This window comes from Chrysochloris asiatica, unplaced genomic scaffold, assembly GCF_000296735.1.
Source record: "Chrysochloris asiatica unplaced genomic scaffold, ChrAsi1.0 scaffold00017, whole genome shotgun sequence".
Lineage (NCBI taxonomy): Eukaryota > Metazoa > Chordata > Mammalia > Afrosoricida > Chrysochloridae > Chrysochloris > Chrysochloris asiatica.
In genome coordinates this window covers 30,821,705-30,837,778 of record NW_006408535.1, presented here as the reverse complement: position 1 = coordinate 30,837,778, position 16,074 = coordinate 30,821,705, and the positions used below count along the sequence as shown (strand labels likewise).

The window sequence follows — 16,074 nt, the reverse complement described above, 5'->3', positions numbered from 1 at the left end:
CAGAGATTATTTGAGAGGAACTGCATTAAACAATGTTTCTTCAATAAGAGGACATGTTTGGGAGATGAACAGAAGTAATTAAGGTACAGGATAGGAGAAAAATAGATTTTTTTTTAAAGTAGAGGGGTCCTTCTCTAACTCACGGGAACCATGTAGATATGCTCATATGTACGGAAGAGGTTTTAGACTATTCCACTTAAAAGTTGTGCCTGGAATTAGACGGAAAGCTAAGATGTCTGCATCATGGGAAAAATGATGAAAGTAAGTAGTGGCTATCAACACAATTGGGAGTACGGTGGCTCTGTAGGACAAACGCTGGACTGCAAACCACAAGGCTGGCGGTTTGGGCCCACTAGGTTCTCCGTGGGAGTTAGAAAACCCTATACGGAGTTGCTGAGTCAAATCAACTCCACAGCACTTAGCAACAATAACACTGGCACAGGCACAAGCATAGTTGTGAAATTGTGAAGCAAAATGTTACTTTTAAAATTTCTTAGCGTCCTGCTGTGACTGGTGCATTTTGAAGGAAGCCCACAGGAGGGCACTGATTCCTTGAAGTGCGATTCAGATCAAACCACAAGGTGGTTTGACAGCCTATCTTCTTTGTAGCCTGAAGGCAGACTGTTGCAGAATTGAAAAGAGCTCTTAGTTTTTGAGTAAGGAGTTCCTGTAAGATCACACTGGACTGGAACCTTATTGGATTTGATGTATTCCAGGGAGTAAGGATTATTTTCTTCATCTCGCAACCAGTATGCTGTCTCCCATCTCAATGCTTACAATCTTCTTATTATTCAGTAAGTGATATTTTCATTTTCCCATGATCATGTTAATCTGCAGCTTCCTTCCCTGACTGAAAACTCTCCTTCTGTATCTCTTTCCAATATAACAAAGCAATTCTTTTTTAGGAAAGACCAATGGAGACTCAGTGACCCAGACAGAAGGCTCAGTTACCCTCTCTGAAGGAGCATATGTGATCCTGAACTGCACTTACCAGAGCAGCTATACAAATGTTTTCCTTTTCTGGTATGTTCAATATCTCAACAAGTCTCCTCAACTCCTCCTGAAAAGTGCAACAGACCGCCAGGGGACAGAGAATGACGGTTTCCAGGCCAGTCTTGTGAAGAGTGAAAAGTCCTTTCACCTGAAGAAACATTCACTCCATGTATCAGACTCAGCTGTCTACTACTGTGCCCTGAGTGACACAGTGAGAAGGAGAGCCCCAGGAGTTCAACACAAACCCTCAGTACAGCCCAGGCCTGGTACAATCACTGGGAAATTAGTGTGTCTCAGCATGTCTTCTCCTAGGCACCTCAGAGAAGTGCAAACAGAAGTTCACAACCTGTACACAACTGTTTCTATCTGCCTTATTTATACTTGACATAAACTGGAAACTACCCAAATATACACCAATAGGGGTATCATAAATAATTATGGCACATCCATACAATGAGAGATTACTCAACAATGGAAAGGCATGAACTACTGAGACATCCCACAATATGAAAGGGTCTCTGAACCTTATGTTGAATAATACAAACCAGATCCCTCCCCACAAAATACTCGATTTCATTTTTATGAGATTTTAGCACAGAGAAAGCTAATAAACGATGATAGAAATAAAGGTGACTTCCTCTGGGAAGGAGGCTCTCACTGGAAAGGGGAATAAAGTAAATTTCCGTTGTTGACGTTAAGTGTCATCAAGTTGGTTCTGACTCCTAGCTACCCTGCATAGCGTTTCTGAGGAGCAGCTGGTAGGTTTGAGCTGCCAACTTGCAGTTAGCAGTCCAGTGCTTAGCCTACAGTGACACACTAGGGCCTAGGGACTCTGTAGGATTACGGAACTATTCCATATATTGGTTTGAATGGTGACTGCACAGATGTATGAAATTCTCAGCTGTCCTTAACATGAACATATAGGATTTGTGCACTTTATTGTAAGTAAAGTATGTTTCAATAAAAATGAACCAAAATCAGAATGAACTAAGCTATAATTAGATAGCACCACTTGTCTGTCAGTTTATCGCACTGTGGTGGCTTGAGTGTTGCTATGATGCTGGAAGCTACGCCGTTGACATTTCAAACACCCGTAGGGACACCCATGGTGAAAGGTGTCAGGGGAATTTCCAATTTAAGACACCAACAGAGTCCTGGTGTGGCGCTGTGGGTTAATGTGTTCGACTGCAAAGTCAGTTTGAACTGTAAGATTGGGGGTTCAAGCTAACCAGCCGCTCCTCAGAAAACCTATGCAGGGTAGCTATGGGTTGGAACTGAGTCAACAGCACTTAACAACAACAACTAGAAATAGTAGTCCTAATGCAGTGCTTAATAACAACAGGAAGAAGGAACAGGTGGGCTACTGAAAAATTAGCCACTGAAACCCTTAAGAATAGCAAGCGGAACAATGTCTGTTATAGTTCTGGAAGAAGAGCCCACAAGTTGGAAGGCTCTCAAATTATGACTGGGGAAGAGCTGCCTACACAAATAAAGTCGACTTTGATGTGGATGGAGCAAAGTTTTCAGGACTTCAAGTACCTATTGATGAAAACCAAAGACTATATATAGCCTTTAGTATGGATTACAACTCAATGTGTAGAAAACAAAAATCCTCAAAACTTGACAAATAAATGGAGAAAAGATTGAAGCTGTCAAGGATTTTATTTTATTTGGATCAACATCCTTGAAAACAGCACTCAAGAAATCAAACAACATATTTCTCAGGGAGAATCTGCTACAAAAGAGGTCTTTAAAGTGCCAAAGAGCAAAGAAGTCACTTTGAGGACTAAGGTGTGCTTGACTCAAGCCATGGTATTTTCAGTTACCTCATATGCGTATGAAGCTGCACAATGAGTAAAGAAGACTGGAGAAGACTTGCTGCATTTGGATTATGATCATGGTGGTCCTGTGGGTTAATGTGCTGGACTGCAAAGTTGGTGTGAACCTCAAGGTCCATGGTTCAAGCTCACCAGCCTCTCCCCAGAAATCCTATACAGGGTCGCTATGGGTCAGAACCTACTCTACCGCACTTAACAACAACAAGAAGCGGAAGTAGGACTACTCCTAGTGTGGTGCTGTAGGATAAGCACTGGGTCGCAAGGTTGTTTGAATTGCAAAGTTAGCAGTTCAAACTCACTAGCCGCTTCTGAGAAACACTGTACAGGGTTGCTATAAGTCAGAACTGACTTGACGGCATTTAACAACAACCACCACCAGAAGAATGAAAAATATTTCTCAGAAAATCTCTAGCCAGCGTGCTCCTTAGAATTGAGGATGGTGAGACTTCCTTTTACATACTTTGAACATGTTTTCAGGAAGGACCAGTTCCTGGAAAAGTGCATTGTGTTTGGTAAAGTAGAGGGTCGGGAGGCCCTTCATGAGATGGATTAACAAATGGCTGCAACAATGAACTCAAGCATAACAAGAGTTGTGAGGATGGCAGAGGACCGGGTATGCTTTGCTCTGTTGTACAGGGTTGCTATGAGTTAGTATCAACCCTATGGCACCTAACAACAACAAGTGCATAAATATGCACCTCCGGAAGTATGTTGCTCTGGTAGCATAGTGGTTACAAATCAGGCTGCAAACCGCAAGGTCAGCAGTTCGAAACTACCAGCTGCTCCGTGGGAGAAAGATGAGGCTTTCTGCTCCTATAAAGATTTACAGCCTCGGAAACCCTGTACAGGGTCACTATGAGTTGGAACCGACTCCAGGGAACTTAACAACAACAACAAAGTATGTTGCTGTCAAGTCCACTCTGACTCATGACAACTCTAGTACAGCAGAAGAAAATGCTGCTAGCTCCTGTATGCCCCTTATAATCGTTGGCATTTTCCAGTCCATCGAATCCATCTTTCCCTCACTGACCCTTTACTTCACCAACAAGGTGTGCCTCTTCATTGATTGATTTTCTTTGGCGATGTGTCCAAAGCAAGCAAGTCAGACAATGTTCCTTTGTGTTCTATAATTTCCATTTTGTGACCCAGGCCAGAATTAAGAAGTAGATCACCAGACCATTCTCCCTAGCCTGTGTTACTTAGTTTAGAAGATCCACTGGAACCTGGTCATCATGCGTGATCCTGGTGGCTTAGTTTCCAGTATCATAGCAACATGGAAACCACCATAATATGGCAAGCTGACTGATGGTCCCATAAGTATAAAGCTAGATAAGGTTTCACAAATTGGAAAAGCCCAGATAACCAGCACTCAAATGGAAAACAGAACATTACCAAAATGCCAGACCATCCTTATATCTGCTCCCTTTCTCTGCCACCCAAAGTAACCGCTTTCCTAATACCTAACAGCAAACATTAGTTTTCTCTGTTTTTATACTTAATAAATTGTATCATTTAGTATGTACTCTTGTGTCTGGTTTTTTTTTCATAAAACCTTTACCTTTGTGAGATTTATTGATGTTATTATATGTGTGGCTATAGACCTTTATTTCTTTATTTCTTCAATCATTTCACTTGTGTTTAGTTAGCCTCTCAGAGAAGACTAAAGTCCAGTAGTATTTGTTGATTCTACATCTCAGAAGCCAGCTATGTGTGACAATCAGAATGTACCAATAAATTCCTGCAACTTCATAAAGCTGGCTAACTTACTTTCCTTAGTGTATAATTTATGTTCTTTTGGTTCACTTTTTAAAAATTGATGTATAGTTTTTCCTACAATGAAATAAACAAGTATTATTTGTTCATTTCAATGAATTCTCACAATCATATACACCTATTTAACAAAAACAATACATAAGGCATTTGCTTAATATCAGAAAGCTCCCTTTTGTCTGTTTAAGTCAAATCCTTCCTCCTAGGAGCAACCACTCTCTGATACTTTCACTACCAGTTGAAGACTAAACATCCCATTTTCTCATAATTTAACAGGAAATTAAGTGTCACTAAATTAATAAATTCATCTAAGGGAAAGAAAGAAAATAGTCAATTAAAAGCTACAGCTAACTGAATCACAACCATAAATCAGCACACTGATATCAAGCAAATTAGTCACCAACTTCTATGCAGCTGAAACAAAGCTACTGAAGGGTTCCCAGGTAGACCCTGGAGCCTCAGCTTCTGTGGCAGTGAGCTGACAGACGTATTTGCAATGATTATTTATCCGATAAGAACATGAAAACGTGTGGTCTGGTAAGTTTGACTATGCTCATCCTGGCAACACCCCTCAGTATTTAAGAACAAGTTTTCCCTACACAGACTTTCTATTAATTGCAGTGAGACATGTGCAACTGGATAAATTTTACCAATCAGGAAAGTTACTGTGAGACCATTAAGCAGATAAGGAACTTCATCTGATGGAATTTCCCCCTGAATCCAATACCTTGTAGTGTAGGATGGAGAATTTATGATGATTGAGAGTGAATAGTTTTATCTTCCTGTCTAGAAGAAAAATCTGTGAGCATATTTCACTGTAGATTTTAGTTGGAGCCAAGACACCATATAAAAAGATGGATGAATATTTGTTCTCAGTAGTCACCAAGGCCCATAATAAATCACACTTCTTATGAGACTCGTAAAGTCCATCTTAGATGCATTGCCTGGATATGGCAAATGGTTGCATCACTAATGCCCTTCAGTTTAATGTAATTCATGTACATTGTACAGATATAATTGTTACCCAATGAGACAAGAAAAACAAACCCTAAATCCTAACCCACTGGTGTTGAGTTGATTCCGAATTATAATGACCCTATAGAACACAGGAAACTGCTCCAAAGGGTTTCTGAGACTCTGAAGTTTTATGTGAGTAGATAGCCTCATCTTTTTCTCATGGAGAGGCTGGTGGGTTTATACTACTGACCTTATAGTTAGCATCCAACCACACCTAATGCAGGGCTCCTTATGAGACCAAATACGTATATACAAATCTCACGATTGGAAGAAGCCAAGGCAAGACACGAGAAAGCTGCTATGGGCAAATTGCATTTCCTGTTCTTGTGCAGAAGCGTCTTAGTGCTCAGTGATTGTGCAAGTGTCCTTTCAGATACATGACTGGGAGACAAAACACAGTGCGTTTAACTTAGGGGAAGAACTGTCAACATGCTGCTCTCCAAACTGCTGAGGGCACTCCTAGCCTCCATCTGTCTTGGTAAGGATGGCCACCAACACAGGACTCAGGGTCCTCTCAGCTGCCAACTTTGCAGGGAAAGGCAGGTTTTTATTTTCTCATAGGTAAGGTAGCAGTCAGGGAAATCCGTGCTCTCAGTCCTGCATCTTCTTACCACACTAAGGTGGGGCCACCAAAAAAAATCAGTCTAATTCTCTTTTTTTCTTTCAGGATCCAGCATGGCCCAGAAGGTAACTCAAGCCCAACCTGCAATTTCTGTGTCGGAGAAGGAGTCAGTAACCTTGAAATGTGCATATGAAGTTGCGACATCAGATTTCTATTTATTCTGGTACAAACAAACACCAACTGGGAAAATGATTTTTCTTATTCGTCAGGAGTATTATAATGAGCAGAATGCAACAGAGGGTCGGTATTCTCTGAACTTCCAGAAAGCAACCAAATCCATCAGCCTCACCATCACAGTCTTACAGCTTGAGGACTCAGCAGTGTATTTCTGTGCTCTGAGAGATACCACAGTGAGGTGGGTACTTGGAGGAGTCCTACAGAAACCACAGAACTCTGCAAGAGGCATCCCTATACTGTGGACACCTGGGCAAGAATTACAGTACAGTCAGGAAGAGGCAGGGCTCTGTCTGTAGAGATGGGGGCCTAGAAGGGGAACACTTGACTTTAGAAAATACACTGCCTCTCTTGCTCAGAAGTAGCATTTTACTTGTATGTAGGAAGTCTCATTTAGGAGTTCTGGTTTCATAGTGGAGTACAAGCTGGGCTTCTAACTCAAAGGTCAGCAGTTCAAATCTACCAGCTGCTTCAAGAGAGAAAGTAAGGCTCTCTGCTCCCGTAAAGATTTATAGCCTTGGAAACCCTGTACAAGGTCATTATGAGTTGGGACCGACTCCAGGCACATAACCACCACCAGAATTACTTTTCATAAAAAGCATCATGTAGTAAAAAGATTTATAAACAAGTGTGCACGTGTGTGTGTTGATTACGTTAAAATAGAACTGACTTAGAAAATTTGGAAACAACTGGCCAAATCTACACCTAAATTATAAGATTATGCAGGCTTACTCCATAAATATTTATGCATTGCTATTAAATCTTGACACTGTCTTAGATCTAAAATATCCATGAAATCACTCTGAGACATTATGATATTGTTATATTAGTTTTACTAATTTGTTAAATTGTTACATTTAATTGAGGATTGTATGCTGGTTTGCTCTTAGGCACTCACTACCTGTCTCCTGGTGAGTGTGTCTACAGTTCTTCGTTAGATGCTTGTGTAGCAATGTTGAAGGCAGGTTTAGCTTGTATTGGCTGCTGTCTACCAATGATCAGATGGCTGTTGTTAGGTGCCATCGAGTCAATTCCAACTCATGGTGACCCTATGCACAACAGAAGGAAACACTGCCCAGTCCGGAAGCATCCTCATAATTGTTGTTAAGCTTGAGCCCATTGCTGCTGCACTTTGCCAATCCATCTGGTTTAGGAACATCCTTTTTTTCACTGACCTTCCATTTTATCAAGTGTGATGTCTTTTTCCAGGGAAAGATCTTTCATGAGAACATGTCTGAAGTATGAGACATGGAGTTTTGCCATCCTGACTTAGAAGGAGTACTCTGGCTGTACTTCTTCCAATAAAGATTTGTTTATTCTTATTGTTGTTGTTGTTAAGTGCTGTCAAGTCAGTTTTGTAGTTCAAACTGACCTTGCAGTGCATTAACCCACAGTGCATTAACCCACAGTGCCATACCAGAACTCTCTCCAACACCATAACTCAAATGCATCAATTCTTCTATGGTCTGTCTTATTCATTGTGCAAGTTTCACATGAATAATAGGCTGTCAAAAACATCATGACTGAGGTCAGGAACACCTTAGTCTTCTAACTGACATCTTTACTTTTGAACACTTTAAAAAGGTCTTGGGCAGCAGATTTGACTAATGCAATACATCATTTGATTTCTTGATTGTTGCTTCTATGAGTGTTGATAGTGGATCCAAACAAAATGAAATCATGTACAACTTCAAGTTTTTCTCCATTTATTATGATGTTATTTGTTGGTGCAGTGGTGATGAGTTTGATTTTCTTTACATTGAGCTATAACCTATACTGAAGGCTGTTGTCTTTGATCTTCATCAGTATTTTAAATCCTCTACGCTTTCAGCAGGAGTCCTGGTGTGGTGCTGTGGGTTAATGTGCTGGATTGCAAAGTCGGTTTGAACCACAAGGTCAGTGGTCCAAGCTTATCAGCCACTCCTCAGAAACCCTATGCAGGATCTCTATGGGTTGGAACAGACTGGATGGCACTTAACAAAAATGACAACAATGTTTTCAGCAAGTAAAGTTTGTCATTTGCATATGTCAGATTGTTAATGAGTTTTTCTCCAATCTCAATGCTGCCTTCTTCTTCATATAATCCAGTTTCTTAGATTTTTTGCTTAGCATACAGATTGAATAAGTACATTGAAAAAAAAATACAACCCTGATGCATACCGTCCCTGATTTTAAACAATTCAGTGGACCCTTACTCTGTTCAAATGACTGCTTCTTGGTCTATGTACAGGTTCCTCATGAGCACAATCAAGTGTTCTGGAATATCCATTCTTTGCAATGTGGTTCACATCTTGTCATGATCCACACCATCGGAAGCCTTTGCATAGTCAATAAAGTACAGGCAAACATATTTTTAGTATTTTCTGATTTCAGTCAAGAGCCATCTGACATCAGCAAAGATATCCCTCATTCCATGTCCTTGCTTGAATATGGCTCGAACCTCTGCCAGTTCCCTGTCAATGTACGGTTGCAACTGTTTTTGAACAACCTTTTGCAAAATTTTACTTTCATGTGATATTAATAATATTGTCTGATGATTTCCACAATTGTCTGATGATTTCCATAATCTCTTTGGAAGGCACATAAATATGGATCTCTTCCAATCAGCTGGCCAAGTAGCTGTCTTCCAAATTTCTTGGAATAGATGAATGCGTACTCAAATGCTGCAATAGTTTGTTCAAAAACTTCAATCTCTAGACCCCGTTCTTTGCCAATGCCTTCACTACACCTTGGACTTCTTTCTTCAGTATCAGTGGCTCTTGATTAGATGTTATCTCTTGAAATGGCTGAACATCAACCATTCCTTTTAGGTACAGTGACTTTTATTCCTTCTATTTTCTTTTGATGGCTTCTGCATTGTTCAATATTGTACCCATAGAATCCTTTATTATTGCAAGTTGAGGCTTGAATTTGTTTCTTCAGTCATTATAATAGTAAATACTGGAGTCCTGGTGTGGTGCTGTGGGTTAATGCACTGCATTGCAAGGTCGGTTTGAACCACAAGGTTGGCAGTTTAAGGTCCCCAGTTTATACAGGATTACTATGAGTCAGAACTGACTCATCGACACTTAACAGCAACAGCAGTACTGAATAATGGTTCTTGCTCAGTAGTTGAGGAGGCAGGCAGTATGGGTGTGCCTGCGCCAGGTGGGCTTAGTTGTTGTCTCTGATTGGGTGGGACAAGAAAAACAAAGAAAGAAAAAAAGAGAGAGAAACAAAAACAAACAACATAAATAAAGGGGAGAAAAAAAACAAGTGGGGGAAAACCAGCAAATAACAGCAAGAAAACAGAATTTAGTAATTAAAAAGAAAAAAGGAAGACAAGGGAAAAGAAAAAGAATGAAAAACGCAGTAAGTAAAATTTAGGTGAAGGTGAAGAACTGAGAATAGTAAAGAAAAAAACGAAGAGACAAAAAAGTAAGAAGGAAAGTGGAAATAGAAAACAGAAGAAAAGAAAGAAAAAATAAATAAAAAGCAAAGAAAGGGAAAGAAAAGAAGAGAAAAAATGAAGGAGAAAAATGGGGTTGGGGAGGATCTAAAGAGGAGAAGATTGTAGAGAGGCAGGTTTGGGCACCCAGTATGGGTCAGTAGCCGCTACCAGCTAAGGAACTAACTCATGGGGTAGGAGGGGAGAAGGGAAGGAGTCTGGCATAAGGTCCTAGATGGAGTTTTTGCAGGCATAGATGTTGTCTGGATGGAGCTCTGGCAGCGTAGTGGTTACGAATTGGGCTGCGAACCACAAGGTCAGCAGTTCGAAATTACCAGCTGTTCCGTGGGAGAAAGATGAGGCTTTCTGCTTCTGTAAAGATTTACAGCCTCGAAAACCCTGTACAGGGTTGCTATGAGTCGGAACCGACTCCACGTCACATAACAACAACAACAGGTGTTGTCCAGAGTCAGGACACCAGATCTGGAAGCAGTTCATGCCAGCTCCTGATGAAGATTGTATGCTAGAATTTTGCAAGCCCAATGACTTCTTCACTGCAAATATCATTTTTAAACAACATCAAAGATGATTCTACGCATGGACTTCATCAGATGGAATATGGAGAAATCAAATTGACTATATCTATGGAAAGATGGTGGAAAAGCTCCTTGTATCAGTCACTATAAGGCCAGGGACAGATAATGGAACAGACTATCAATTACTTATATGCAAGTTCAGGCTGGAGCTGAAGAAAATGAAAATAAGTCCATGAGAGCTAAAATATGACCTTGAACAAACCCCACCTGAATTTACAGATAATCTCACGTACTTTGGACATGCTAACAGGAAGGACCAGTCTCTAAAAAAGAACATTATGCTTGGTAAAGGAGGTCAGTGAAAAAGACTAGAGGCCCCAATGAGATGAACTGACACATGACTGCATCCCTGGACTCAAACATCACAGTTGTGCGAATGGCCCAGAACCAGCAGTGTTTCATTCTGTTGTCCATCGGGTCTCTGTAAGTGAGACTTGACTCAACAGCACCTAACAATAACAATGGGTTATCCAATTCTCAAAGAAAAATAAACAATATGTTGATACTCTAGTGCAAAAATCCTGCGTAGCTTATTTTTTCTTGTTGAGTGGGAAAAGGGGTGAAATGAAACAGAAGTTGTGAATCTGAAAGTTAATGCTTTTTTATTTGGATGTAGCTAACAGGGACAGGGTGTGCTATTGGTACAAGTTCAAAGAGAGCACATATAAATGATGTATAATTCAACATGATAAATTCATGTTCAGTGACAAAATTTATCTTAAAAACCACTGATATGTTAAACATATGTTCTGTGACAAAGTCTAGAGGACGTGCTGTCCAGTCAATTCTGATCCATAGCAGCTCTATAGGACAGAGTTGAATTGCCCATAGGGTTTCAAGGTTGTCAATCTTTATGGACTCAGATTGTCACATCTTTGTCCTATGCAATATGCAAGAGGATTCGAACCACTGACCTTCTAGTTAGCAGCCTAGCATTTCACCACAGGGCTCCTTGTGGTGTGTCCTAGACTAAGGCAAATTAAGCAGTAGCAGTTTTGCCATTCATACATATATACTTATCAATTTCTATATTCTTAGAAAAATAGTTTGCAATTTAAATTAAGACATTATTGAGGTTAAATTTTATGAAGCAAATGAAGTCTAAATGCAATAGCTCTTATTTTTTATAGCAACGTGGCACTGTCTTAAATATGGATACCTTGACATTTAAAAATATTTACTTGGAACTAGAAATGCTGATTCTAACATTCAAATGAAGACTCATAATGCTGGAAATCTGAAACAATTTTTAAACAGAAGAATAATGGAGGGTGAATGATGGGATGAAAACAGGAAACGGAACTTCAGACATAAAATACTATTATAGAGTTGGAATGACTAAAAACAGTTGGTACTAGGAAAAGTACACTGAACAGGTTGATGGAAGAGAAGAGACAAGACAGGAGTAGATTCAAATTACATACAGAAAAGTACTGTACTGCAAAAGTAATACTAACCAGAGGGAAAAAATATGGATTATTCAACAGATATGTTGGGATCATTGGCTAGCCACTGTAAAAAAAAAAAAAAAAAAATGAACCCTTACCTCACTTCTTGTTGCTGTTGGTTGGCACCATAGAGTCAATTTTTGACTTATGGAAATCAGTGTGACAGAATAGAACTGCCACATAGGGTTTTCTAGGCTATAACTTTACCTGAGCAAGTTACCAAATCTTTAGATCAAAATAATTCCAAATTCACCAAAACTATAGAGTTACAAGGTTTAATCCTGAACATACCAGATATGTTTAGATTTCAAAAAAATCTTGGAGTGGGTCAGATTTTCTAAGCCAGGCCACAACTTCAGAAGGCATGATAAAGGTGAACACATTCTCTACATAAGAATATATAAAAACAAACATTTCTCATGGCAAAAACGCCATTAAAAAGGTAAACAAAACAAGCCCCTAAGTAGAAAAGGGAGCACAGTGGCTCTGTAGGATAAGCACTGGACTGCAAACCACAAGATTGGCGATTTGAGTCTACCAGTTGCTCCATGGGAGGAAAATGAGGCTTTCTGCTTCCACTAAGATCTACAGTCTTGGAAACCCTATACAGGACTGATATGAGTCAGAATTGACTGAAAGACACTTAACAACAACAAGTAGAACAAAATGGTTCAAAACATAGAGAAACATTACCTTAATATATAAAGAGCTTTTGCAGATCAATAAAAATTAACTTTCTCAAAGAAAATTGACACTAATAATAACAGCTAGTATTGCGTCCTGGTGTGGTGCTGTGGGCTAATGCACTGGGTTGCAAAGTCTGTTTGAACTAATAGGTTGGTGGTTCAAGCTCACCAACTGCTCCTCGGAAACCCTATACAAGGTCGCTATGGGTAGGAACCAACTCGACGACATTTAACAACAACAAGTATTGAGTGCTTCATATATTCTATGTTCTACATTTTTTCTATCTATATATGTGTCCAGGTGTAGCTCTGTAGTATAAGCACTGGATTGCAAGGTCGATTTTGAACCGCAATGTCTGCAGTTCAAACTCACCAGCTGTTCCTCAGAAACTCTATGTTGATTGGTCGCTGTGTTTTGGAACTGATTCAATGGTACTTAACAGTAACATATGTGGGTAGGTGAATAGGTATATAATCTAAGTATCTCTATTTTTCATTTATCTATTTACTCTATCTCAATCAATAAATATACAGATAGAAAGAGAAAGAACAAATTGGTCTCTCTGTCTCAACATATATTACAAATGATTCTCACAAGAATTCTATGAGATGAATAATGTTCTTTCTCCATTACTGAGATGAAAAACTGAGTCACAGAGAGAGTCACTGAACAACTTGTTCAGAATCACACAGCAAACACATCATAGATTTGAAGTGTGATTCCAGGTATTCTGAGTCCCAAACAAGCACTTAAACATCACTTTCAACAGACTGTTGAAGGATAGACATTTAAATAGATTTTTAGTTTATGTTTATGATTCCAGCTTCACCCTTAATAAATAGAAACAAAACCTGATACTTTGAATGAGCAGTTCTCACCTATTAAATTGAAAGATAAAGCTGTTTGATAATAAAATGTGTTGGCAAGGGAGTGGAGAAATAGACTAACACATTGCAAATGTGCAGATTGCTATTGCTTGTTTAAAAACATTTCGGCAATATTCATTAAGTGACAAAGGCATGTATCCCTTTTAGTGGTTCTTCTTAGTTCAGTATTTTTATATGCTTGTTGGTGTTGGCTAATGCGCTTGTACAGGATATTTATTTTTAACATAATTTGTCTTAATAGATTGGAAACTTAAACTTGCAAAAATACAAACTGCTTAATTAAAATATGACACATCTATAGAATGGTATACTATGTAAGTGTTAAATAAAAGAGAATCTTGAATCAATATTTTGAGTGGAAACAAGCAAGGCACAGAACAGAGTAAACAGGTTTATCTGAAAATATCTGTGTGTGAGAACACAGCAAAATAGAATAGTTGCTTTTATGAATGAGAGCTAGGGTCCTTAAGGTCAAATAAAGAAGTAAAACTTACTTACACTGCAATCGATTTTATTGTGTGACATGTTTATATTTGCATGGACAATAACCAGCCCCCCTCATACATACTCACAGTGACTTCTGAGTCTCTCTGAAGTCCATAAGTGGCTAACTCTTTTTACCCCTCTGACATGCTCTTCTCTCCCGCTTTTCTACGATTTATCGATTCCTGGTGTGGCACTGTGGGTTAATGCGTCAGACTGCAAAGTCGTTTGAACTGCAAGGTTGATGGTTGAAGCTCACCAGCTGCTCCTTGGAAACCCTATACAGGTTCGCTATGGGTCGGAATCTACACGATGGCACTTAACAAAAACTTCAGGTATGTGGATTCCGCACACTTGGTCTTTTGTCTGTGTTGTTAAGTGCTTTCCTTCGAGTCGGTTCCAATACAGAAATCCTATATAGCGACGCTGTATTCGTCAGCGACGCTGAAGAGCGGCTGATGAATTTGAACCACCAACCTTGCGGTTCAAAGTGACCTTCCAGTCAAGTGCTTTATCCCATAGTGCCACAAATAGGACTCCAATTACTCACAGTAATGGATTTCTTTATGTTCCTAATTCTCTGCCCACTGTATCAAAGGAGTTTCTAAACATATTCACAATCTATTTGATTCTCCCTTTTTTCCCCAGAGCTTTAAGGTTGCATATGCTCAGCTTCTTGTGTTCTTTAAAGAGAAACTGCACCTACCACTTTGGTTCAACTAAATTATAATTTCTGGTAGCTGCTTGGCTTGAAGGTCATTTAAAGAGCAATGAAATATTTAAAAGTGCAACCAAGACAAAGCTTTTCTTAATACTACTTTAAACGTGATATGCACTATGCCTTCCAAATATGAACAGTGTTCTTTCCTCATTTCTTTTTCTTCTTTGTAGGTGGCATGAAGTGGCTACCGATGAGGTTGGGTGTGTAGCCACAAGGTGGCAGTGGTTCCATTTCCTTAATTTCCCAGATGCCTTAAATTTCAAAAGCATGAACGCTTGCACTGATTGGCTGAGTCTCCAACAGGAAGGTTATCTTGTGCACTGGAGAACAAAAACTACGACTCAGAAACAGCTACTCTAAGAAGAGAAGGTTTGAAATCCCAAACAGTATCAAGACTGGGATATCAAGATGAAGGAAATCCTGGGATATGCATTAGCAGTCTTGTGCCTTCAGTTTGGCTGTAAGTTGGAGGCTATTGTTAGGTGCTGTGGAGTGCATTTTTTCATTCATAGTCATCTCCTGTTACATAGTAACCCATAGGGTAGATCTATAGAGTAGCCCCATAGGGTTTTCATGGCTGTAATCTTTATGGAGGAGTCCTGGTGTGGCGCTTTGGGTAAGTGCACTGGCCGGCAAAAACACTTTGAATCATGAGGTCAGTGGTTCAAGCTCACCAACTGCTCCTCAGAGACCCTATACTGGGTTGCTATGGGTTGGAACCTACTCGACAGCATTTAACAACAATGACAATCTTATGGAAACAGATCTTTGGTTCTTTATCCCGTAGATCCACTGTATGGATTTGAACATTTACCTTTTCAGTTAATACCACCAAGGCTCTTTAAATTGGAGATGAGAACCCTATGGGTACATTCATTCAAAGTTGGAGAAAAGAGAGAGGGTCTTAATTCATCCCGAGTTTCCTGTCAGGTGTTTTTAAAACTGCTGAACTAAACACTTTGTGTCATTTCTGATTTTGTTTTCCTGACCAGGGTTAAATGGAGAAGATCAAGTGGAACAGAGTCCGCAGGCACTGATAATCCAGGAGGGAGACAATCCTAGTCTCAACTGCAGTTTCTCGGTCAGCAATTTTAGAGGACTACAGTGGTATAAGCAAGAGCCTGGGAAAGGCCCTGAATTGCTCTTCCTCTTGTATTCAGTTGGGGATGAAAAGCAGAAAGAGGGACTGAAAGCAACATTATCAAAAAAGGAAAGTTCCCTGCACATCACAACCGCTAAATCTGAAGACTCAGCTACCTACCTTTGTGCTATAGACACAGTTCTCCCCAGGCACCTGCAGACTATACCAAAACTCTACAGCTGGGGCTGTGGAATAAATGCCACAAACAGCTCTGGGTCTTTTCTCCTCAGAGAACGGAGTGTTTCCTCAGCGCCTAGAACCTCTTCCTGA

At 39.8% G+C, this 16,074-nt stretch overlaps 3 gene segments (V, D, J or C); all 3 read left to right on the top strand.

Annotated features, from left to right (window-relative positions):
* Positions 1-64: 64 nt before the first annotated feature.
* LOC102822005 lies at positions 65-5,971 on the top strand. The segment is given in 3 exon segments: positions 65-74; positions 906-1,204; positions 5,951-5,971. Coding segments are annotated over 3 exon segments (330 nt in total).
* Positions 5,972-6,047: 76 nt separating this feature from the next.
* Positions 6,048-7,874, top strand: LOC102827211 (the record flags this gene model as incomplete). The annotated part of the segment is given in 3 exon segments: positions 6,048-6,096; positions 6,286-6,580; positions 7,862-7,874. Coding segments are annotated over 3 exon segments (357 nt in total), but the record flags the coding sequence as incomplete, so codon positions are not given.
* A 7,197-nt stretch (positions 7,875-15,071) lies between these two features.
* Positions 15,072-16,074, top strand: LOC102821623. The segment is given in 2 exon segments: positions 15,072-15,123; positions 15,656-16,074. Coding segments are annotated over 2 exon segments (471 nt in total).